The sequence below is a fragment of the Callorhinus ursinus genome, unplaced genomic scaffold, assembly GCF_003265705.2.
Source record: "Callorhinus ursinus isolate GAN/ISIS: 27379988/994484 unplaced genomic scaffold, GSC_fseal_2.0 scaffold12, whole genome shotgun sequence".
Lineage (NCBI taxonomy): Eukaryota > Metazoa > Chordata > Mammalia > Carnivora > Otariidae > Callorhinus > Callorhinus ursinus.
The window spans coordinates 84,666,686-84,691,172 of NW_027397074.1; the positions used below are offsets into that span (position 1 = coordinate 84,666,686).

Consider the following 24,487-nt stretch of genomic DNA (forward strand, 5'->3'; position numbering starts at 1 on the left):
GGGGGGCGCGGGCGGCGGGGGCGCGGGCGGGGGCCCCGGGGGCGGCGGCGGGGGCGGCGGCTGCGGCAGCTGCTGCCCGGGCGGCCTGCGGCGGAGCCTGCTCCTGCACGGCGCGCGCAGCAAGCCCTACTCGTGCCCCGAGTGCGGCAAGAGTTTCGGCGTGCGCAAGAGCCTCATCATCCACCACCGCAGCCATACCAAGGAGCGGCCGTACGAGTGCGCCGAGTGCGAGAAGAGCTTCAACTGCCACTCGGGCCTCATCCGCCACCAGATGACGCACCGCGGCGAGCGGCCCTACAAGTGCTCCGAGTGCGAGAAGACCTACAGCCGCAAGGAGCACCTGCAGAACCACCAGCGGCTGCACACGGGCGAGCGGCCCTTCCAGTGCGCGCTCTGCGGCAAGAGCTTCATCCGCAAGCAGAACCTGCTCAAGCACCAGCGCATCCACACGGGCGAGCGGCCCTACACGTGCGGCGAGTGCGGCAAGAGCTTCCGCTACAAGGAGTCGCTCAAGGACCACCTGCGTGTGCACAGCGGCGGCCCCGGGCTCAGCGCCCCTCGGCCGCTCCAGGCGCCGCCCGAGCACGACTAGGGCTGGGCTGGGGGAGGGGAGGGCCCGGAGGCGGGAGCAGGGGTGCGGGGGGGGGGGGGGGGGGGGCCCCGGGGGGGCGGCCGGAGCACCCCTGATCCTGCCCCTGGTTCTCGGCGCGCCTTCCCTCCCTCTATCTGCCAGCTGCTGGAAATTGGGAAGAGGAATTGCACTCCAGACAGGATCCCCCAGGGGTCGGACAGGGGTCCCCTAGACCTGTCTGGCCTAAATGGATGGCCAGCTCATCTCGTAGGGTGGACCAAAGGGCCGGCTGAGCGTCTTTCCTCAGGGAAGGTGCCAGAACGGACGGCGAGGGGGCGAGAGGCTTCGGGCATCCCCCTCAGACACCTAGTGTGCCCGTTTGGCCACTGGAGTCCCGGTTTGTGATCGGGGGAAGCAACTAGGGAGTCTCAGAAGCCCTCTGAGATAAATGAGGTCCTAAGGTTAAGGGATGCGGAGTAAGGAAGCAGAAGTGTGACGAGGAGATGAGGAATGAGCTAAGGGGTAACATCTCTGATGACAGCACTGCCTCGCGTTCTAATAGCGCTTTAGACTTTTTTAAACGTGTTTTCTATCCGTTATCCGTTTTCACCCCTAGCCTTTCCCTCAGAGGTACGTGGGGTAGGATTGTCCCTACTGAGAAGAGACCCAGGTGGATGGTTTGCCAAGACGACACAAGAAGAGAGCCGCAGGGCTGGGGCCAGGGCTCCTGACCCCAGTGCAGTGTCCGCCACCACACACACTGCCTACCTCCCATGTCTGAGAGACTTCTGTGGCCTGGCCTCTCTTGGTCTCTCTCTCCTGTCTCCTCCCCCTGAGCCACCAAAACTCAGAAGCAGCAGGGGGCCAACTCCTGGGGTTTCTGGGGGTTGGGGAACCCATCAGCAGCTACACAGTGCCCTGGGTTGTGCATCTGAAAGGCTCTTCCTGTGTAGGCATTCCTGGGCAGGAGGTCCCCTCCCCCAGCCTGTCCTTCCCACCTCCAGCCCTTCAGTCTGGTGCAGCATCTTTTCACTGCCCAGTAGTGACCCGGCCCCCTGGGGCAGCTGGTGCCCTGGGTCAGACCTCACTTTGTTGATTTATTCCAGTTTCCCCAGGGCCAAGGGGTGAAGGAGAGGCTCCTGCTGCCGGAGCAGCCGTCAAGGAAGCGAGTCTCTTCCCAGGAGGGCCGGGCGAGTGGGTGCTAGAGTCTGAGAGTCTCAGTCTCCTGCCCTGAGCCTCCCAACTGGTGCTATCTGTTTAACTGACCATGCTCAAGGACATGGACACAGACCCTACTCTGCCCCAGACCCTGCAGGCGCCTCAGGAGGCGCCCAAAGGACTCCCTTGAGTTGGTGCATCTGCTCCGTGGTCCTGAGGGGCCATGATCTCCATTTCTGCATCTTGCATGACCAGGCACTGGGAAGGGGTGGCGCGCCCCAAGACCCTTGTTTGTGTCAAGAATGACTTTTCCTGCTCCTCCCATTGATCCTGCTTCTCTCCCAGTTCAGGGAGCACAGTGGGCAGCCGGCACCCGGCACCACGTTTGTGAGCATTCTGCTTCCACCCTTCCCCTCATCTGCGCCGCTCTGCTTTCCTCAGACCCCTTTTTGCCATGCAAAGGGAATTCTCGAAATTAAATAAACGGTGTCCAGATTGCAGACTGCATTTTCACAAGGCCAGGGGGTTCTGCAGCGTGGCTCCGTAATGAGCTGGAATCCAACTAACTGGGATTTTTTTTTCCCCCTTCCTTCTGCTTTCTAAGAAGAGGAGCTGAGAAGCTAAACAGACAAATTCAGTGGAGTTTTTTTGTTTGTTTGGTTGGGTTTTTTTTTTTTTAGAGCAGAAGGGAACACTCTAGTCCAGTGTTTTGGTTGGGAGGAGGCAGTATTCTGCTTTAAAAAGTATATGCAGGAAATCAATATTTTCATAATCTAAGTCACGGAGAATAAGACCAACAGTTTTTTCTTAATTTTTTAAATTAATTTATTTTTGTGGCTGTTGAGAGTGTGAAGGGGGAGAAATTCCATTTGAGACGTGGGTTTGGAACACCTGAACACATAGCTGGAGTCCCTCCCTTTATTTTAACCTCAAGGAGCTGATTCCCAAAGAGGGTTAGTGACTGAGCCAGAGAGAGGGCCAGGGCCGTCTGGTTCCCACATCCCGGTCTGGCGGATGCTGCCACACCAAGTGTCCCTCAGCTATACAGGGAGACACCCCAGCCTCCGGCACTGGCCTTGGGTATGTCCTAGAGTGAGCTCCACCCCTGGAGCTGATCAGAGGTGGTGACACTCCGTGTGGACCTCTACCAGGCAGCAGGGGTCCTTACTGAAGCAGGACAAAGGTCAAGGGTCCTGCTTTGAAGGTGGATTTTTATTTTCCTTCTGATAATGTGTTAATTAAAGTTAACTATTTTAATTTAAAAAATGCATGCAGTAAAAATTTAAATGGTAAAAAAACAAAAAAAGACACAAGAGTAAAACTCTTTCCTACCAGACTCCCTGTTGAGATATACCCACTGCTAAGAGCTTCTTATATGTCCTTCCAGAACTGGAGAAGTCAAGGCTCGGAGGATGAGTTGGATGGGGCAGAGGGAGAGGAGACAGGAGACAATGTGGGGTGAAGATGAGACATGGCAGGGAGGCAGTAATTGGGATTGTAAGACGGGAGACTGGCCTGGTCATACTCAGGATGTGAAGAAGTTGTAGGTGATGCAGTTTCAGGGTAAGTCAAGGCCAGGCCATGGAAAGCCTTGAATGCCAAGACTCTCCCATAGACAAGCTATCAATTAGCCTGGGATCTCCTGTGCCACAGATCCCTCATGGACCCCTTGGAACTCTTTAGAAGCCCAGGGGTGCCCGGCTGGCTCTGTCAGTAGAGCATGTGACCCTTGATTGCAGGGTCAAGCCCCACGTTGGGTGTAGAAATGACTTAAAAAAAACCTTTTTTTTTTTTTTTAAAGATTTTATTTATTTGAGAGAGAGAGAGCATGAGCAGTGGGGAGAGGGAGAAGCAGGCTCCCCACTGAGCTGGGAGCCCAACGTGGGGCTCCATCCCAGGACCCAGGGACCGTGATCTGAGCCGAAGGCAGACGCCCCTAAAAAATCTTTAGATGCCGAGTGTATAGCTCTGAGAGTCCACAGGAGTGAAAATGTTAGTCTCTAACGCTCTCCAGGAGGTTATTATGTGACAGCAAGTTTAAGCTAGACACCGCTGACAAGGAACAATGATAAGGGAACAGTTCTCTTACAGTCAAGGTTTTGGCCACCATAACTGGCTCTCTCAGATCTGGTCCCAGAATATTGGGTGTTGGAGAGTGAGGGGAAGGAGGGAACTTCACACTGGGCTCAAGATGAACTAGCCTATGAATACATTTAATGGTATTGGCTTATCTGATTGTTAGAAAAACATGCCACAGAGCATCCTATCGGCCTGGGGCCCTGAACAGGACCATTTGGGGGATGCCATGGCTGGCATGCCATCTGCCACTGACTTGGAACCATTGTGGAGGGATATTTCTAAAAGAGTAATTTTTTTTTAAGGTTTTATTTATTTATTTGAGAGAGAGAGCATGAGCAGGGAGGAGAGGAAGAAGCAGGCCCCCTGCTGAGCAGGGAGCCTGACACAGGCCTGGATCCAAGGACCCTGGGATCATGACCTGCAATGAAGGCAGACACTTACCCGACAGCCACCCGGGCTCCCCTAAAAGAGTAATTCTTGAGAAGAGGGATCTTGGGTGTGAGAATCTCACTCCCCTCTCCCGGCCCACACCATCCTGTGAGGTTCCCATAGGTCCCCTTCCACAAGAGTCTTAATTCTAGTGTGATGTTGGCACTGTGTCCTAAAGGTTGAGCACCTCTATTCAAATCAAGTCTTGAGATGTATTTTAAACCAACATCATCCCCCAGCATAGGAATTTCTGTAGGTTTCCTTTCTCCTGTTATAAGAGAAAACTGCCTTTGATTTGTATCCCATTTAAGATTCAAGGGTGATCCCATATCCAGTCTTAGAAGTGAAAGCCAGTGTAGGTTACCTGGGTGTCCCCACAACTTCCATCCCTATAGGGCCAATATCCTTCAATCATAAAATGACTTGAGTCCCCAATCAGCAGCCCCTGCCCCATATCTCAAGGATGTGGGGGTGAGGAGGGGAGTGGGAGAGGGAGAAGCAGGCTTCCCGCTGAGCAGGGAGCCTGATGTGGGGCTCGATCCCAGGACCCTGGGATCATGACCTGAGCCAAAGGCAGATGCTTAACGACTCAGTGCCCCTAGATTTTACATTAATACATTCAAAATTCAAAATGGATAAAAGGATGTGCAGAAGAAAACAAACGCCTTGTCACCCAGTCACCCAGTTCCTCTACCTGAGGCTGACTAGTCAACTATGGAGAAAGTGGAAGTTTCTGGAAGGAAGCTGGAATCCTTCACAGATTCAAAGGAACAGTTGAACAACCAATTCTAGACAGAGAGAAAAATGTGTCTCTCATCTCTGCGCCTTTTCTGTATGTTGGGACCATTCTTTAAAACCAACTTACACTCCAAGAAATGGGGACAAGACTGTTCTTGACTCACATATTTATAGCTTCACTACAGAGGAAATTAACCTGTCCCATCAGCTCTGCTTAGATCCCAGGGAAGAGCTCTGATTGGTTCAGCTTCAGTCATATGCCCACCCCTGGCTCAATTACCGTGGCCAGGAGGCTAGGATGCTATGATTGGGCTGGCTTGAGTCAGATGCCCACCCTTCATGGAACAAGACAGCAGCACCCATTCTAAGTACCTGGCTAGAGCCCAGGGAGGAACTGTCCCCAAAGAGAAAAGAGGTGCATCTATGCCCAGGAGAAGGGAAAATTGCTATGTTGACAAAGCTAACAGATGCCCACTGCCTGTGGACACACTGTGTGTGTCAACTGTCCGCTGTGTCCATGCACACATATATGGGGGGCGGGGGTGGTGTGCAGCTGGAACCAAGATGTATTCATTCTAGGAGTCTCACGGACCTGGAGGCCTGCAGGGGGGCACGCTCCCCAGGAGGTTATTTATGTGACAGAAGGATCACAAAAGACCTGGTCCCTGCCATCTAGAGACTTGCGGGATAATAAGGGGAACAGAATAGAAAGGGTTTCAACTAAGTGGAAAAAAGCCATGGTCCATAAACTTTCTCGAGTAAAAAAAAGTTTGGGCATACATATATGTACGTATATACGTTAATATGTATGCTATAAATCATATGCACAATAGAACATTTAAAGGACAAGAGAAATATTTTTAAAGCATTATTTTAAGCTTAATTTGTATTATATGTGATTCAAAGGATACTTTCTCCTGTCACTAGAAACGAGGATGTGGGTGAGATAATGTCTAAGGTCAGTTTCAGCCCTGAATGTTACGTTCATATTTTATAGACACAGATGACAGGTTACAAGTACTAAGTACATTTTCTTGAGCCCTTTAATACCACTGCCACCAATGGGAATAATTATGAGCCTTATTTAAAAGTTTATCTAAAGGCCCATGTCAAGATCTGAGTGTCATTGGGAAAGGACAAATGGGAAGCTTCTAAGAGACACAACAAGGTAACATTTATGTTGGTGAATTCACTGCAGCTCAAGCCTTGGACCTTGCCACAACAAAAACACCAAAATGAGAAATTGCTGGTCACTGAGTGCTTGCTATACGCCAGGCCTTCAGTGATGCGAGCACTTGACTTACACTTGTGATTTCTTTTAATCCCATCAACAACCCGAGGATGTGATGTTTGTATTCTCAGTGGGAACACACTGAAGCCAACGGAGCACACACCACACCACTTCGTGAGGGAAGGAGCCAGAACACAAAGATTAATAGTGATCAGGAGCACTTTTTGAACCCTTCACCTGACAGGCACTGTTCTAAGCCCTTGAACTAACTCATTTAATCTGCACAACAACTCTGTGAGGTATGTGCTATTATTATTGCTCACTAATAATGACGAAATGGAGATGCCATGAAGTTAATGACTTGTCCACATCTAGTAAGTGGGACAGACCAATGGTATCGCTTTTCCCTTCCTTCCTTCTTTCTCTCTCACACTCTCTCTCTCTCTCTCGATATCAATATAGACACTATTATTTTGCCCCAAGTTTTAAAACATTTGCAATTTGAAAAAATGCTTTCTTTTCTTTTTCGTGATTCAGCAATTCCCTATATTACTCAGGGCTTACCAAGATAAGTGTGTTCTTAATCCTCTTCACCTGTTTCACCAATCCTTGGCTCCACTTTCTAAAGCATCATGCACACCATCTCTGCAAGCCCATGAAATTCAGACCAGTGCCTGGTGCTGCCTCCTTTGCACACTGGAAATTTGATCTAAATATGTTCCCACTGTTCCAGGCTCAGAGTCAGGGGTGCTGAATCATGGTGACTCTCAATAGACTGATGGATAAGCCAGAGCATCAGTTTAATCATTTCCAGGGGTGGACTGGACATTTGTATCAGCCTGACCTGCATCTTGTCTCCCAGTAGCTACACGGGAACCTGCATCATCAGACTACCTGGTGAACACAGAAACAGAATAGAGGGTTCTAGAACTGAACTGCTAATGACCCCAGTACCCAGTATCCTATGTCCTGATATGTCTGTCTCCACAGATATGATACATTTTCTTCTGTGTCTGACAGTAAGTTTTTGTTGGTCTGAGAAAGTAGGTCAGACCCTAGACATATCTCAGTGGCTGACTGGTTTCCCCAGCTTGACCCATCTTTTCTTTAGATGTATTAATAATCTGGTCAGTCTCCTGTTGTTCTGGTTGCTGTGGACATTATGCCTTCTCCTGGAGGTGACTTTACCTACCCTTATTCTCTGGTTCACCATTCAATCATCCAAAGATATTTTTGAGCACTTCTGTGTGCAAGAAATGGTGTATACTGTGGAGGGACATTTTAGTGAAAGGGACACATCACTATCACCCCTGTAAACTGATGAAAAAAATAAGTTATTTTGGTTAGTGATAATGCTGTGAAAACTTTTGATCGGAGAATCAGGATTGAATTTTGGGATGGAGAAGGGTGTTGGGCTGTAGGCAGAGTGGACAAGGAATGTCTCTCTGAGGAGATAAAGTCTGAACTGAGCCCTGCATGCTAAGAAGGAGCCAGTCTGTTGATCTTAAGAGTTTAGTTCTCAGGGGAAGTGCTTTGGGACTGTAATTCAAAGTGGAAGTTCATTGCCTGTCTCTATAGAAACCATGTGGTACAAATTAGGCAGGTATGGTTGCAGTAGTCTTTTGTATTGGGTGATCAAATGGAAATGCAGCCATGCTTTCCAAATCAAAATTCCGAACTCATCATTTAACGGTAACATGTGGACTGGATTAAACATTTGAAATCAGGGCTATCTTGGATTTTCCAAGGCATGTGATTACCATAATTAATAGGACACAATGGGTTGGCCTGGGCACCTTGACCCCACACTGTTGATGTAGAGAGTGTATTTCCAGTTTCTTTCTTTCTTTATTTTAAGAGAGAGTGAGAGAGTATGAGCAGGGGGAAGGGCAGAGGCGGGGAGTGGGGGGAAGGAGAAGCCGGCCCCCCACAGAGCAGGAAGCCCAATGTGGGGTTCCACCCCAGGACCCTGAGATCATGACCTGAGCCAAAGGCAGAAGCTTAACCAACTGAGCCACCCAGGAACCCCATGTATTTCTAGTTTCTAGAAAGCCAAATAACAGATGAACAAATGTAATAAAACCACGTGTCATTTGGCACCTTATCTTTTTTCCCCAGCTAAATTACATATTCTTCCCTCAGAGCAAAGTCTGACTTTTATACATTTTGAATCCCTCAAAGCACCTCGCCGAGTGCTGGGCACGTAGAAGACACACAAGGCCCGCGTTTGCCTTACATTTTCAATCTGTGCTTGACTTGGAGGGAGCAAGCCCTTCTGCGGTCGCACACTCTGGCCCGAGCGCCGAGGTGCTGTTCATCCTCCTGCCGCACGGCGGCGCCCTGGAAATCCCGCGCGGTGAGGTCGAGCCGCTGGAGCCGCTCTTGGCGCGGGAGGGCCGAACTCCCACAATGCATCTTGTATCAACACGGCCCTGGTGGCGGCTTTGAGGAGGGGCAGGGGGCGCCCACCGGACCGGCACGCAGCACGAGGGGTATCAGGCGGGGCCCGGGTGTTGAGGGGCGACTGGCGGCCATGGCGGAGTCGGCGCCTGCTCGGGTAAGGGTGATCCCGGCACGGATCGCGGGCGCATTCGGGATGGCGGAGCTCCTGGCCGGGGCGGGGCTTCGAGGTTCGGACTCCGGTGGGGCTGGGGGTCCCGGGGCTCCCCGGGCTGCTCCTAGCGAACACCGGCCTCCTCCCACGACCCCAGGGCTCTGCCTTCTCCCTCTCCGGCTCCTTCCCGGTCGGGCCGGACCCCCAGCGCCACACACCGTTGCCGAGAAACTTCTCCGAGGCTTGTTTCGTGTTTTTTTTGTTTTTGTTTTTTTTTTTTTAGTATTTTTGTTTTTTTGAGAGAGCGCGCGCGAGAGCGCGCGCACGAGCTGGGGGAGGGGCAGAGGGAGAGATTTTTCTTCAGAAAGAGGAGAGAGCGAGCGCGGGGCGGGGGAGGGGCAGAGAATTTTTTTTTTTTTAAAGAGGGGGGGGGGGGGGGGGGCGGGGGGGGAGAATTTTTTTTTTTGAGAGAGAGCTGGAGCGGTGGGGGAGAGAATATTTTTTAAGAGCTCGCGGGGGGGGGCGGGCAGAGGGAGAGAGGATCTTTTCTTTTTTAGAGAGAGCGGGGGGGGGGGGGGGTGGGGGGAGGGGCAGAGGGAGAGAGAAAATCTTAAGCAGGCTCCATGCCCATTTGGGAGCCGGAAGCCGGGCTCCAGCTCATGACCCGGAGATCATGACCAGAGCCGAAATCAAGAGTCAGTGGCTTAACTGACTGAGCCACCTAGCAGCTGGAAAATGTAAAGGATATACCAGGTAAAAGGAAAATTATCCCAAATGTAAAGTCTGAAAATGTAAGAAAGTATGATGATCCATGGAAATGGGTAAATCTGAACAAATATTGACTGAATGAAACAGTAATGATCTTTTGTGAGGTTAAAAATAAAGGCAAATTAAAATATATGGCAGCATTGATGTAAAGGTTAGGAAGAGATCAGAATTCCTTTGTTTAAAGGTCTTTATAAATATACTTTCCGTAATGTCTAGGATACTTGCTAAAAGACTAGAAATGGGCTGTAAAACTTACAAGTTAGAAGAGGAAATAGTAGAATAAGAAAAAAAATCACCTAAAGGAAGGCAAGAAAGACGAGCACCGAAAAAGGCAAAAAGTCAATAAAAATAGACCAACAGTTATAATAAATGTAAATGGAGTAAATGTTCTAGTTAAAAAGCAGAAATTTGTCAGATGGTTTGTGAGAGATACAAAAGACAAAACTACAGAAATGGTTGAACATAAAAGAATATGAGAACATATCAGACTAATCAGAAGAAAATTGGTTCAACTGTATCAATACTGCTAGAGATCGAGGCTACTACTACTTTTGTAATGGTAAGACTCAATTTATCAGCTTGATATTCTAATATTTTGCATGTAATTATGTAGTCTCAAAATATATAAAACAAACTGACAACTACAAGGAAAACTGGCATGGTAGAAGACTGTAACAAAACCTTAGTTTTTATCAAGCAGGAAAAAAAAATTAGGGTGTAGTGCGTCCGGTAGAACTTTCTGAGATTATGGAAATATTCTGCTTTGCACTGTTCAATGTAGTCACTAGAAATACATGGCAGTTAAGTATTTGAAATGTAGGTAGTATGGCTGAGGAACTGAATTTTTAATTCAATTTTAATTAATTTAGATTTAAATAGCCATGTGTTTCTAGTGGCTTTTGGACAGCACAGATACAGATTTCATTAATCCATATATCTTGTCCAAACATAATATCAATGTATAGGCATGCCTCAGTTTATTGAGCTTTGCTTTATTGCACTTTGCAGATGCTGTGGTTTCTTTTTTTTCCCCCCCCAAATTGAAGGTTTGTGGCAACCCTGTGTCAAGTCTCTCAGCTGCCATTTTTCTAACAGCATTTGCTCATTTTGTGTCTCTGTCACAATTTGGTAATTCTCACACTATTTTAAACTTTTTCATTATTATTATATTTGTTATGGTGTTCTGTGATCAGTAATTATGCTTGCTTAAAAACTCAGATGATGGTTAGCCTTTTTTTGCAATAAAGTATTTTTAAATTATGTACTTTTTTTTAGTTATGCTGTTGCTCACTTAATAAACTAGTAAATTTATATGCCCTGGGAAACCAAAAAATTCATTTTACATGCTTTATTATGATACTTGCTTTATTGTGGTGGTCTGGAACCAAATTTGCAGTGTTTCTGAGGTATGCCTGTATAGAGAGATTACTGAAGAAAAAATGAGAACAAAAGAGCCTTTTATTTTTTTCATTTTTTTCACTGATTTTTTAAAAGATTTTATTTATTTATTTGACAGAGAAAGACAGCGAGCGAGAGAGAGAGAGAGAGGGAACACAAGCAGTGGGAGAGGGAGAGGGAGAAGCAGGCTTCCCGCTGAGCAGGGAGCCCGATGTGGGGCTTGGTCCTAGGACCCCGGCATCATGATCCAAGCCTAATAAGGCAGTCGCTTAACGACTGAGCCACCCAGGCGCCCCCAAAAGAGCCCTTTTAGAAATGAAAGTGTGTTCTGGCAGTTGACTGTAGGCTGGGACCGTAGGTAGGGCTGTTAAACTCAGTATCTCTGCGTGCTTTCTCCATGTGGCTTGGGATTTTTCAGGTGTTTTCCAGAGCCTGCCTGCCTGTGATTTGTTCCACTCGACATAGAATGGAGCAGAGACAAACTGTTCCTGACAAACCCTTCTTGAATTGCAGATTCACGAGCAAAGTAGATGTTGTTGTCTTAAGCCACTAAATATTGGAATTATTTGTTGGGTAGCGATCAGTGGTTGGAACAAGTACCTAGGGAATATGTTAAAATGTTGAAAGAGGGGCACCTGGGTGGCTCAGCCGTTAAGCGACTGCCTTCGGCTCGGGTCATGATCCCAAGGTCCTGGGATCGAGCCCCACATCGGGCTCCCTGCTCAGCGGGAGGCCTGCTTCTCCCTCTCCCTCCCCGTCCTTGTGTTCCTGCTCTCGCTATCTCTCTCTGTCAAATAAATAAATAAATCTTTAAAAAAAATAAATAAAATATTGAAAGATATTAAAAATACCTTGAAAAGGGAGTGGCAAACTGTGTGTGGATACATTTATCTATGGATTTGATACAGACAAAATCTCTAAAGACATTTTTGTGAGACTTCTAAAGATGTTTTATTTATTTGAGAGAGACTGCACACATGCATACTTGGGGGGTGGGGAGGAGCAGAGGGGGAGGGAGAAGCAGGCTTCCCTGCTGAGCAGGGAGCTTGAGTGGGCCTTGATCCCAGGACCCTGGGATCATGACTTGAGCCAAAGACAGAGCCACCCAGGTGCTCCTGGGAGACCTTTCAAGTGTGTAAAGAATATCAACATCCAGTATAGTCAAGATGATCCTATAAAACAAGGAAGTGGGACTTGTCTTACCAAATATCAGTAATTACTTTTTAAAAAGCTATAGTTGTAATATTGGTAAGTCAATATGAAAAATACCCTACAGAACAAGACTAGAGATGCCAGAGACAGATTGCTATGTATGAAAATTTGATTCATGACAGAGATAGTATTACAAATCTTTGGGTATATTGATGGATTTTTCATCATATAATATTAGATCTGTTGATTTCCTGTATGAAAATTGAGCCCTGCACCACACACAAATATCAATTCTAGTTGAGTTTCTCAGATGTGAAAACAAAACTATGAGTGTTTAGAGGACAGTATTGTGGGATATCAGTATTTTTTTTTTCACCTGACACAGAAGTTCAAACCATAAAAGAATTCTAATGAAACTCAACTACATTAATTTTTTAATTAAAAAATAATAAAGTGAATTTTAAAAATGCACAAATAAGGAGAAAATGTTTGCAACACGTATAGCATGGATAAAGATTAGTATCCAGAATTTTCAGAGAAATTCTGAGATAGAAAGAAAGTCCGAGAACCCAAAAGATAAACAGGTAAAAGACTTGAGCAGGTAGTTCACTGAAGGTATTTGAATGGCCAGTAAATATTTAAAAGATGCTTACCCTTATCAGTAATCAAGGAAAGTGTAGATGGAAACCATGATGACATATTTCAGACCTCCTGGAGGGACCAAATTTTAGTCTTAACAGTAGCAAGTGTTGACATAGTTGGGAAACATCCAGAATACTTACATACTTCTGACAGGAGTGAAATTCGTACAACCACTGAGAAAACATTTGGCATTATTTACTGAAGTTCAAGTTGTGTATATACCGTTAGCCAACAATTCCTTCCTAGGACTATACCCTCAGGAAACTTGCCCATGTGTACTAGGAGCTGTGCCCAGTCCTGTTCGTTGTAGCAGTACTTGTAATGACAAAGATGGGGACACCAATCATGGAATGGAAAAGGAAATTGTGGTATTGTCACAGCAGAATATTATGCAGAAGCGAAAATTAATTATAGCCATCTGCAACAGCAGGATATTCTCAGGAGTTGTGTAATAAGGATTGTATTTATATAAAGTCCTAAGATAGGCAAAACTGAAGAACACGTACTGTTTTGGGAAAAAAGCATTTGGTGAAAATGTGAAAAAGACAGTTACTAGTGAAAAATCAAATTCAGGATAGTAGTTACTTTAGGGAGTTGTACAGAGGACTTCAGAGGCAATATTTGTATAACTGAGTGGTAGTTAAGGGAGATTTGTTGCCATTACCTTACACATCTTATGTATTGTTTAAGTTTGGTTTTTTTTTTAACTATTCAATATTAGAAAGTCATGGTATCTCAGAGTTGGAAGTGACCTTAAATATTATCTAGTCCACCTTAGATACCACTTTATAATGTTATTTATTTTGTATTTTACTTCAGCAGATTGAAGGTTTCTTAGCAACAGGGACCGTGTCTTATACTTAATGGTGACAGGTTTCAGACTGTAGTGACAGGCCCATTGTATGATACTTGATCTGACAGTATGATAGAATATCCAAGCGGGACTGCCCCAGAAAATCCAGACGTATGGGGAATGTAAGTGTACTTTTTGTATTTCTCACTGCCATCAGGGATACTCTTAAATATGGGATTTATGTAAAAAAATTACAAAAAAAATACATGTTTATTGAAGAAGTCAAACAAGCAGTAGTTTACAAGGAAAGATTAAAATCTCTCCCTCTCATCTTCCTGAGGCAAGTCATGTTAACAATTTAGTTTGGTGAATATCTTTCCAGACCTTTCTGTGGGCTGAAACAAACATATACTCATATGTTTTCTCTTCTTCAGGAAAGTGGGATCATAATAAATGTATTTCCCTAAAAGTTGGATTTTTAACCAACATGGTATGATGAAACTTCCAAACCATACATACAGGTCGTTATTTTTAAAGGTAGTATAGTGTCATTCTTGGTTGTGCCATAATTTATTCCTTTATGAGTGGACCTCGAGATTATTTCCAAGCTTTGACTTTTCCAAAAAATATTACCAGTAATCATGTTTGTATGAATGTCAATAAATAATGTCATTTTTTAAAAATATTTTATTTATTTATTTGACATAGAGAGACAGAGTGAGCACAAGCAGGGGGAGTGGCAGGCAGAGGCAGAGGGAGAAGCAGGCTCCCCACAGAGAAGGGGGAGCCTGATGCGGGACTCGATCCCGGAAGTCCGGGATCATGACCTGAGCCGAAGGCAGTGGCTTAACCAACTGAGCCACCCAGGCGCCCCAATGTCATTTTTTTTAAAAGATTTTATTTATTTATTCATGAGAGAGAAGAGAGAGAGGCAGAGGGAGAAGCAGGGTCCCAAGGAGCAGGGAGCCCGATGCAGTACTCGATCCCAGGACCCAGGGATCATGACCTGAGCCAAAGGCAGACGCTTAACCATCTGAGCCACCCAGGCGCCCAATGCCATTTTTTTTTTTAAAGATTTTATTTATTTATTTGACAGAGAGAGATGGTGAGAGAGGGAACACAAGCAGGGGGAGTAGGGAGAGGGAGAAGCAGGCTCCCCACTGAGCAGGGAGCCTAGTGCGGGGCTCGATCCTAGGGCCTCAGTACCATGACCCAAGCCGAAGGCAGATAGATGCCCAAAGACTGAGCCACCCAGGCACCCCCAATGCCATTTGTTTTTATAAGATAGATTCCCGGAAGTGGGATTGCTAGGTGAAAGGATTTTTAGTGACTTTTATGAGATTTCCTTCCATAAAGTTTGTAATATTTTTCATTCCTTCCGCGAATGTTAATGAAAGTGCCAGTTTTATATCCTCCTCACCTCTGAATGTAGTTCCTAATCCCTCTTCTTGTTCAAGTGTGTCAGCCTTGTGGGTGAGAAGTGGTTTTCCTGGGTTGTATTTGCACTCCTAACTGCTTCTTGAGCGCTTGCATTTCTGCTCTCATAATTACTTACAGTTTGCAGTTCTTTTTAGGGTTATTTTTTTCTTTCCATTTCATACTTTGTTTATAAATATCCACTCCCCGTTTGTTTTTATACATTTAGTTTATGGCATTTTTCATGGCAGCTAACATTTTCTTCTATCTTGATACTCCCAAGTCGTGCTTACTGAGATAATTTACATACAGTAAAATTCACTCTTCAGGCATAGAGTTGAGTGAGTTTTGATAAATGTGCAGCCATCATCAGAATACCAAAATAAAGAATATTTCCATCATCCCAGTAAGTGTTCCTTTGCATTCACTCTCCTTCCCCCACCCCCAGCCCCTGGTAACCACTGATCTGTTTGGTTGTTTTTTTTTTTTAAAGATTTTATTTATTCATTTGAGGGAGAGAGAGCACAAACGGGGAAAGGCAGAAACAGACTCCCAGCCAAGCTGGGAGCCCGACATGGGGCTCGATCCCAGGACCCTGGGATCATGACCTGAGCCCAAGGCAGACGCTTAACCATCTGAGCCGCCCGGGCGCCGCCCTGATCTGTTTGCTGTCCCTATAGTTTTGCCTTTCCTGAATGTCATCTAAATGGAATAGAGTAGGTGACATTTTGTGTCTGGCTTCTTTCATGTAGCATAGTCATTTTGAGATCTATATTGTTAGGTGTATCAGTAATTTGTTCCCTTTTTATTGCTAATGTGTGCTTAACACATTAATTATTAATACGTTAATAATGTAACAGTATATTATTGTATCGTGTGTTAGTACTCTAAGGCTGCTGTAACGAAATACTGCAAATTGAGGGGCTTACACACCAGAAGTGTACTGTCTTACAGTTCTAGAGGCTGGAAGTCTGAAATCAAGGTGTCCACAGACTTGATGCCTTCTTAGGGCCACGACAGAGAATCTGTTCCAGGCTTCTCTTAAAGCTTCTGATGGCCCCACACATTTTCTTGGCTTGTGGGAACAAAACCCCGACCTCTGCCCCTGTTGTCATGTAGTTGTCTTCTCCCTATGTGTGTCTTCACATCATCTTCCCTAACTGCACGTCGGTCTGTGTCCAGATCTCTCCCCTATTTTATAAGGACATCAAATCATATTTGATTAGAGCCCATCTGATGACCTCATTTAACTTGATCACCTCTGTAAAGATTCTTCTCTCAAGATAAGATCACATTACGAGGTACTGGGACTTGGGACTTCAACATATCTTTTTGGGGAAATAAAATTCAACCCAGAACAGATGGTTGGACCATGGTTTGTTTATTGATTTACCAGTCGATGGACATTTGAATTGTTTCCATCTCACTAGGTAGTTCAAAACAGAAGAAGCAGCTTTATTTAACACCTCTTTTCTGCTTTTTGCTTAGTGCTCAGATCCTGACCCACCTTCCTTTGCTAAGCAGGCAACAAAATGCTGGGCCACAGAAAGGCAGGAGGAGGCTCCAGAAAGCTAGAGATGAGCAACTGAAAGTGAAAAGCAGAACATGGGATGAAAGGAGCCTGTCCAACAGTCTGACATTCTGTTTTGTTTCATTTGTATTTATTTTTAATGTAAAAGCTAAGTTTACATTAAACTTTTATTTAAATCTTTCTTAGGGGGGACAGGTAAGCTTTAAACTTATCACATGTTCGATAATGAACTGAGTTGAGTCACTGGAGTAGGTCATGGCCAAGCTTACGTGTTCATTTCTGTGCCAGTTGGGTTCGTTTTGTCCCCTGTTTCTCCAGACACTAAGTCCTGGCCCTAGCGGTTCTTTCAAAGTTGTTTCCTCTCAGTGTCTGTTCATGTGGGTAGAGAAGCAGCCTTGAAGAAAGTGTATGCCATAGAAAAGAACATGAAGCTTTGGGGCTTGAGGACTGAAATGAACATACAGTGGTACATTGGGGCCAGAGGGAGTGGTGGGGAGACTCCCCACATGTTGGCTTTAGTAATGTGCTTCAGCTGTAGTGATTTTCCTCCTTAGGGACAGATCATAAAAATGAACTGTGTAAGGACAATGTCAGTAGGCTTCGTCAAATCACGTCAATAAACATTTATGAAGGATTTAGTTGGGGACGCCTGAGTGGCTCAGTCGCTTAGGTGTCTGCCTTCAGCTCAGGTCATGATCCCAGGGCTCTGGGATCGAGTCCTGTGTAGGCTCCCTGCTCGGTGGGGAGCCTGCTTCTCTCTCTGCCTCCCCCTCTCTCTGCCTGCCCCTCCCCCTGCTTGTGCTCTCTCTTTCTCTCTCTGACAAATACAAAACCTTTAAAAAAAAAAAAAAGGGATTTAGTTGGTGTTAATCACTGTACTAGCTGCTTGGGTGCAAAGATAAATGAGTTGAGCCCTATAGGTCCTGCTGAGGAATTGTGTCTTTGTTCGTCTTAGAGAATATGTCAAGTGTGAAGTGCAGGTAATAAGACATTATGTACAATATGATTTCAACTTTGTGGAAACCAGATAAAAGACAAAAAAAAAGCTTAAGATAAATACATCAAAATTCTGACAGCTTATTTCTGAATGGTGGTATTTTACATAACTTTTTCTTCCTACTTTTCAGTACATTCTTACTACAATGTATGTATAATTTGCAGTATCAGAATGTAAAAGAGCATGCTTTAAAAAAAAAAAAAAAGGTAGAAACTAGGTAGTTCTAAGCACACTTGGACCCCCTGGACCCATTGTTTTCTTTACTTGATGTTTGGAAATGACACCGACTGACCCTGTGTCTGATTCTTCATTCAGCACAGGAGGAAACGCCGCTCCACACCTTTGACTTCCTCCACACCACCCCCACAAGCAACAGAGAAAAGCTCTTACTTGCAGACCACAGAGCTCTCACTCTGGACCGTGGTGGCTGCCATTCAGGCAGTGGAGAAAAAGATGGAGTCCCAGGCCGCCCGGCTACAGAGCTTGGAGGGGCGGACAGGGACCGCTGAGAAGAAGCTGGCCGACTATGAGAAGACAGCCGTGGAGTTCGGGAACCAGCTGGAGGGCAAGTGGGCTGTGCTGGGGACCCTGCTGCAGGAGTACGGGCTGCTGCAGAGGCGGCTGGAGAACATGGAGAACCTGCTGAGAAACAGCAACTTCTGGGTCCTGAGGCTGCCCCCAGGCAGCAATGGAGAGGTTCCCAAGGTAGTCCCCTTGGGGATTAAGAGTTAGCCTACTGCGCCTGGGTGGCTCAGTTGATTTAAGCATTTGCCTTCAGCTCAGGTTATGATCCCGGAATCCCGGGATCGAGTCCCACGTTGGGCTCCCTGCTCAGCAGGGAGTCTGCTTCTCTCTCTGCCCTTCACCCTGCTTGTGCTGTCTCTCGCTTGCTCACTCTCAAAAAAATAAAAGTCTTTAAGGGCGCCTGGGTGGCTCATTCGGTTAAGCGGCTGCCTTCGGCTCAGGTCATGATCCCAGGGTCCTGGGATCGAGCCCCACGTCTGGCTCCCTGCTCGGCGGAGAGCCTGCTTCTCCCTCTCCCTCTGCCTGCCACTGTGCCTGCTTGTGCTGTCTCTCTATCTGTCGAATAAATAAATAAAATCTTTAAAAAAAAAAAAAGTCACCTGTGAGCAACCTCTTTAGGAAAAAAAAAAAGCCTAAATGGGGAGCCCTTCCCTTTATTATTTAAAATTGTAAGTTGCTTTTCTTTTGTGGCTATAACGGGAGGCACTCATTGTATGATATTTGTGATTTCAGGTATCCAGGTCACTTGAAAATGATGGAGTCTGTTTCTCTGAGCAGGAGTGGGAAAATCTGGAGGACTGGCAGAAGGAGCTCTACAGAAATGTGATGAAGAGCAACTATGAGACTCTGGTCTCTCTGAGTAAGTAGCACTTTTCCCCCGAGAATTCTCTTTCAGACATTTTTACATCCCTGGCCAAGTAGCATGTGACTCAGACTACACTTGGCTTTGGCTCCTCTGTTGGTCTGGGCTGGGTTGAGAAATGGGAGTCTCCAAAAAAAAGAGAGAGAGAGGGAAACAAAACGTAAGAGACTCTTAATGATAGAGAACACACTGAGGGTTGATGGGGGGAGGTGGGTGGGGAGTATGGGCTGGATGTGTGATGGGCATTAAGGAGGGCCCTTGTTGGGATGAGCAGTGGGTGTTACTTGTAAGTGATGAATCACTAAATTCTACTCCTGAAAACAATATTACAGTATATGTGAACTAACTAGAATTTAAATAAAAATTTGAAAAATAAGAGAAATGGGAGTCTTTAGGTCCTCAATTCATGAAGACTTTTGGAAAGGTCTTGGTGTTGTGTGTTTTGTATTTTTTCTCTGTGGTCACATAGTTCTTGATAATATTTACTAATAGAAAAGATGTTATCATTATAGTGTAATGTATATTGTAGTGTAATGTGACCAGGGTTCCTTATGCTGTTTTTAATACTTAAAACTGTTTGACAAGAGGGGCGCCTGGGTGGCTCAGTTGTTAAGCAACTGCCTTCAGCTCAGGTCATGATCTCAGGGCCCTGGGATCGAGCCCCACAGCGGGTTCCCTGCTTGGCGGGAAGCCTGCTTCTCCCTCCCCCACTGCCCCTGCTTGTGTTCCCTCTCTCGCTGTCTTTCACTCTGTCAAATAAATAAATAAAATCTTTAAAAAACAAAAAACAAAAAAAAACTGACAAGAAATTCTTGGTTACCTGAGATGGGGCAGGTAGCACAGGTTAACCAAAAAATTTTTCTTGGCCTTGGCTGGAGTTACATTCAGTCCCTGTGAGCTCAGTGTCTATTTTGTGTTAATTAGAAGTGCTGCTTAATAGATATACATTTTTATATATAAAATATTAGCTATTAGTAAGTAGATTTTGGTAGACAAAATTTTTTTTAAGATTTTATTCATTTATTTATTGGAGAGAGTGATCGTGGGGAGGAACAGGAGGAGAGGGACAAGCAGACTGCGCAGAGCCTGACGTGGGGCCTGACCCCACGACCCTGAGACCATGACCTGAGCCAAAATCAAGAGTCAGACATTCAACCGATTGAGCCACCCAGGTGCCTCCGGCAAAGTCTTTTATTTATTTTATTTTATTTTTTTAAAGATTTCATTTATTTGACAGAGAGAGACACAGCGAGAGAGGGAGCACAAGCAGGGGGAGCGGGAGAGGGAGAAGCAGACTCCCCACTGAGCAGGGAGCCCGATGCGGGGCTCGATCCCAGGACCCTGGGACCATGACCTGAGCTGAAGGCAGACACTTAACGACTGAGCCACTCAGGTGCCCCCTGACAAAGTCTTTTAAAACTGAGGTCCATGGAGAAGTATCCAAAAGGCCAGTGTGACTAGAGCAGAGAGGGAAATAGCAGAAGGGTCGGGGGGTTGTGTGACCTGAGCCGAGTTCTGTGCTCTGCTAGTGGCTGTTTCCTTCTCTGTCCCAGCTGGGGATAATGGTGCCCTCCTCACCTTGCAGCATGTCAGTGTGGATTACATTCGATACGCTGAAAGGAAGCAGCACTTGAGACCATGTACAAGTGAGGGCAGGGTGGTGGGGGAAGGGGAGTGGGCTGAGGAGCCTGACTGCTGGAGCCACAGTGACTAATGAGGGAACGTTGAAGGCAGCAGCTGACTGAGTAGATTTTTCAAATTGGCTCTAATTGTCTAGTCCCAAGCTGCCACTGGCGGGAAAGTGGGAAGAACAGTAGCCTTTTAATCTTTGGAACTTTTAATATCAACCCTCTGACATTGGTCACTTTGTTCATTGGCAACTGACCAGTGCGCAGTGAGCTTTTACTATCTCCTGGGCTCACACTGTGCCTATTCCAACCCAGAGGTCCTTGGCCAGACAGAAGGAGAAGCGGAATTGGGTGCAGGGATGCTGGGTGACTTGGAGGAGGAAGGCCCTGGTGATGTCCACCCAGGTGAGTGGATCCAGAATATTCCCTCCCTCTCTCCACTCCTTGCAGCCTATAATGAGTTTTCCTACTGCTAAACTCCCAAACATTGATTATCAGCAACCTCATCTGGTATTATTTATTTTAGATTTCTTTGTGATTTTCATTGGTTCACCTAACATATATATGTCTTCATTTATTACCACTGTGGAGTCCTTAAGTATTGTGACATATCCTACTTCATGTCTACGCTACTGTACAGAGGAGAATAGCTCAAGTGAAAACCTGCTGGAGATTGAGGATAGGCTTGGTCACATCTTAGGAATGAAGTTGTCTGGGTGAGAGGCAGGCAGAGCATTTATAAGCCAGGTATTTGGGGGGAATGTGCAGGAAGACTGGGGTTGGATACGTGAATATTTAAGCTTTAGCCTTAAGGGTGGTTGGGTTTTTTTTATTTTAATTGTTCACATTTATTATTCTAAACTCTTTAGTTATAGTATAATTTGCCATTTTTTTTAAAGATTTTTTTATTTATTCATCCGAGACAAAGAGATACAGAGAGAGAGCATGAGCAGGGGGAGAAGCAGGCTCCCCGCTGAGCAGGGAGGCCGATGCGGGACTCGATCCCAGGACCCTGGGATCATGACCTGAGCCGAAGGCAGACACCCAACCATCTGAGCCACCCAGGTGCTCCAATTTGCCACTTTGTACAGGAATTGAATACAAATTTATGGACAAGCTTAGAGAACTATCATTTATAACATTGTTCTAGAAAAATAAAGATTTCTCTACCTGAATATGCGTTTAGTTTTTCAGGTCTTAGAACCCAGACTCCTTCTCCAAAGTGTCCTAATGCCCTTATCCTGGGGTGCTTTGATTTGAGTTCTTCTGAAATTCACAGATGTTTGTTTAGCTCTGAAGAAACCAAAAGTGCTAGAATGTGATCTTTTTTGGTCTTCTCTTTCTTGGCAGCAGAAGGGGTTATGATCAAGCAGGAGATCCAGTACGCTCAGGAAGGCTCTGCAGATCTTCCTGGAGAGTTCTCAGGCATTGCCGAAGAGCAGGCTTTCCTGAGCCCAGAGCATACTGAACTCTGGGATGGTCAGGGTGGTGCTGTCCTCTTGGATTCAGGCCCTGGGGACACTAATCTGGAGGATCCCATTGAGGGCAGTAGAGACCCTAGCAGCGGCAGAACTCTGAGCTGCCCCCCAAAGCAGAAACCTAGTAGGCAGGTGCAGCTGGGTCAGGAATGCGGGCAGGGCCTAAAGCTGAAAAGGGACTCTTCTGGCCCCTATGGATGTTCCGAGTGCGAGATCAGCTTCCACTATAAGCAGCAGCTAGCTACACATCTGCAGACCCACTCAGGGTGGGGGACTTACACAGCCTCGGAGCCAGAGGAGAGCCTTAGACCCAGGCCACAACTTAAGCCCCAGTCCAAGAGGGCAAAGATGCATCAGTGTGATGTGTGCATGAGGAGCTTCAGCTGCAGGGTGAGCCTGGTAACCCACCAGCGCTGCCACTTGCAGGAGGGGCCCAGTGCTGGCCACTGTGTCCAGGAGAGGTTCTCGCCCAACAGCCTGGTTGCCCTGCCTGGCCACATCCCTTGGAGGAAAAGCCGGAGTTCCCTCATCTGTGGTTACTGTGGCAAGAGCTTCAGCCATCCATCTGATCTAGTGCGGCACCAGCGCATCCACACGGGCGAACGGCCCTACAGCTGCTCAGAGTGTGAGAAGAGCTTTGTCCAGAAGCAGCACCTTCTGCAGCACCAGAAGATCCATCAGCGGGAGCGGGGCCTGGCCCTGGAGCCTGGAAGGCCCAATGGCCTGCTTTAAGGGTGCCAGCCCCTTGTCCGTCTGGGGGGGGCAGTAGGGGCTGGCATTGGTCCCCCCGAACAGACACTGTGCAGAGTCAGGGACTGACTTCTTCCTGAGGAGAGTCGCTTTGATTTGCCTTCCCTTGGCCAAGCACCAGGCCAAGCCCAGAGGCCGTGAAAACCATGGAAGAGGAGGAGTCCAGGGCCACTCCTCTCCCTGCTGTGGAGCTTGTTGTTTCTGGCACCTTCAAGTCTCTGGTTTTCCCATCAGGGCTGATATTCATGGGCTGGGGTTGGCTCTCTGAGCCTGCAGGGACTGGTGGCTGGTTCCAGGTCCTGTCCCAGCATTTTAGGTCTTCCCATGAGGTTGGGTCGGCCAGGGGAGTGAGCAGGTATGTGGAGGAGTTCTGGGACTCATAACCCGCTCTTTCCTCTTTTGTAGTCTGTTAAAAACAAGTCGAAGAAATAATTTAAATGATTGCTTACCCAGTTCTGAGGAAACTTTTTTGGAATTAGATTTTAGTTGACTTAAAAAAATACAGTCTGACACTTGTGTTTTTTTTTAATTTCCAGCATTGTAGAAGTTGTTCCTAACATGGGGACTGGGCCTACCCTCTACGAGGGATTTGTTTATGGGGCTCTTTTAGCCCATCCACAGTTAGGTCAGAGATGGGGGGCAGAGTGCTGATGAGCTGCTCGTGGGGGTTCTTGCTCACACGGGGCTAACTGAGTCCAGAGGAGCAAGAGGAGGAGAGTGGGAAGACCTCAGAACCCCTGCTGAGAACGAAGACTGCTGTGTGGGAGTCGAGAGCGTGTTGCTGCTGCTCGGGAACCCAGGTTTCTCACCACCATCCTCTCCCTCTTACAGCGTGGTCCTCGCTGGGTGCCGCCGCTGCCCAGGGTAGAAGACTGCTTCGTTACTTCTGGTTGTCTGACTTGTTCAGTGGGTGTTGGAGTTTGTTCTTACTACACCAGTTTCTTGAGATTGTGTAGATAACACATTTTTCAAATGAGTTCTGGGATTGACTGTTCCAGAGGGGATGGAGAAAAAGCACAAAAATGCTTTGCTTCTCAGGAGTGTTGAATGCCTGCCCCACTGTTGTTTGGGGAGATGGGAGTGGGCTTCCGGGTCCTATGTGAATGGTCCCCTTTGATGATTTACAGTTGCTTAGAATAAAACTTGCTACTAGCAAAAAAAACTCATGTTGGATATTTTTCTCCCTTTGTCAAGAATAACAGTATGTTATTCAGCAGTAATGCCTGCTAAGCATACATGGTAGAAAGTACTTTAGTATGTCATGTAGCTTGCCCTTTGCCTTTTTTTTTTTAAGATTTTATTTGTCAGAGAGAGAGAGAGCACAAGCAGGGAGAGCAGCAGGCAGAACGAGAAGCAGACTCGCTGATGAGCAAGGAGCTTGATGTGGGACTCAATCCTAGGACCCTAGGATCATAACCTGAGCTGAAGGCAGACGCTTAACCGACTGACCCACCCAGGCGCCCCTTATTTCATTATTCTTATAAAATATTTTAAGTTAACTGTAGAAAAAGTTGTCACATACTAATCTGCATTTCAAATGTAGAACTGGGTATTAACTTTTGGGTGTCTTGTTTGTGTGGGAGGAATCCTTATGACAAAACCCACCAAAACATCAGCAGTTATAGCTACTGGCAAAATCTAGAGGGGAAATCTGGAACCTCCAGATGGGGTTCATTTGAGGGGATTATTTATTATAGTTTCTTGTTTCCAGGTTGTAATGCTAGAATTTGATTTTTTTGTATGTTTACCTTCGTTTGGAGCTAAGGAATAGATAGATGGTTTGTGCA

The 24,487-nt window shown here is 46.3% G+C and overlaps 2 protein-coding genes across 4 annotated transcripts in view; both read left to right on the plus strand.

Moving 5' to 3' along the window:
• ZNF282 (zinc finger protein 282) overlaps positions 1–2,229 on the plus strand; it is a 24,881-nt gene extending 22,652 nt beyond the window's left edge. Inside the window, exon 9 of the mRNA XM_073898558.1 lies at positions 38–2,229. Coding sequence (XP_073754659.1) covers positions 38–592 — 555 coding nt within the window. The 3' untranslated portion in view covers positions 593–2,229. The remainder of the gene's footprint in view (positions 1–37) is intronic.
• A 6,353-nt stretch (positions 2,230–8,582) lies between these two features.
• ZNF212 (zinc finger protein 212) lies at positions 8,583–23,866 on the plus strand. 3 transcript variants are annotated; one of them, XM_073899378.1, is made up of 5 exons: positions 8,583–8,763; positions 17,773–18,162; positions 18,715–18,841; positions 20,788–20,877; positions 21,826–23,866. In XM_073899378.1, exons 1-5 carry the CDS (start codon positions 8,740–8,742, stop codon positions 22,680–22,682), a joined length of 1,488 nt encoding a protein of 495 aa, XP_073755479.1. In that variant the 5' UTR covers positions 8,583–8,739; the 3' UTR covers positions 22,683–23,866. The 3 variants fall into 3 exon arrangements, with proteins under 3 accessions (XP_073755479.1, XP_025710607.1, XP_073755480.1); XM_025854822.2 differs by having other exon boundaries at positions 8,607–8,763; positions 21,823–23,866; XM_073899379.1 differs by lacking the exon at positions 8,583–8,763 and adding an exon at positions 9,357–9,513 and having other exon boundaries at positions 21,823–23,866.
• The last annotated feature ends 621 nt before the right edge of the window (positions 23,867–24,487 follow it).

Bases quoted from the DNA above. Each gene is read 5' to 3' on its own strand.
- ZNF212 (XM_025854822.2), top strand. From the start codon at position 8,740: ATGGCGGAGTCGGCGCCTGCTCGG. The intron at 18,163-18,714 runs GTAGTCCCCTTG...TTGTGATTTCAG, and splicing joins GCAATGGAGAGGTTCCCAAG to GTATCCAGGTCACTTGAAAA. The intron at 20,878-21,822 runs GTGAGTGGATCC...CTTTCTTGGCAG, and splicing joins CCCTGGTGATGTCCACCCAG to CAGAAGGGGTTATGATCAAG.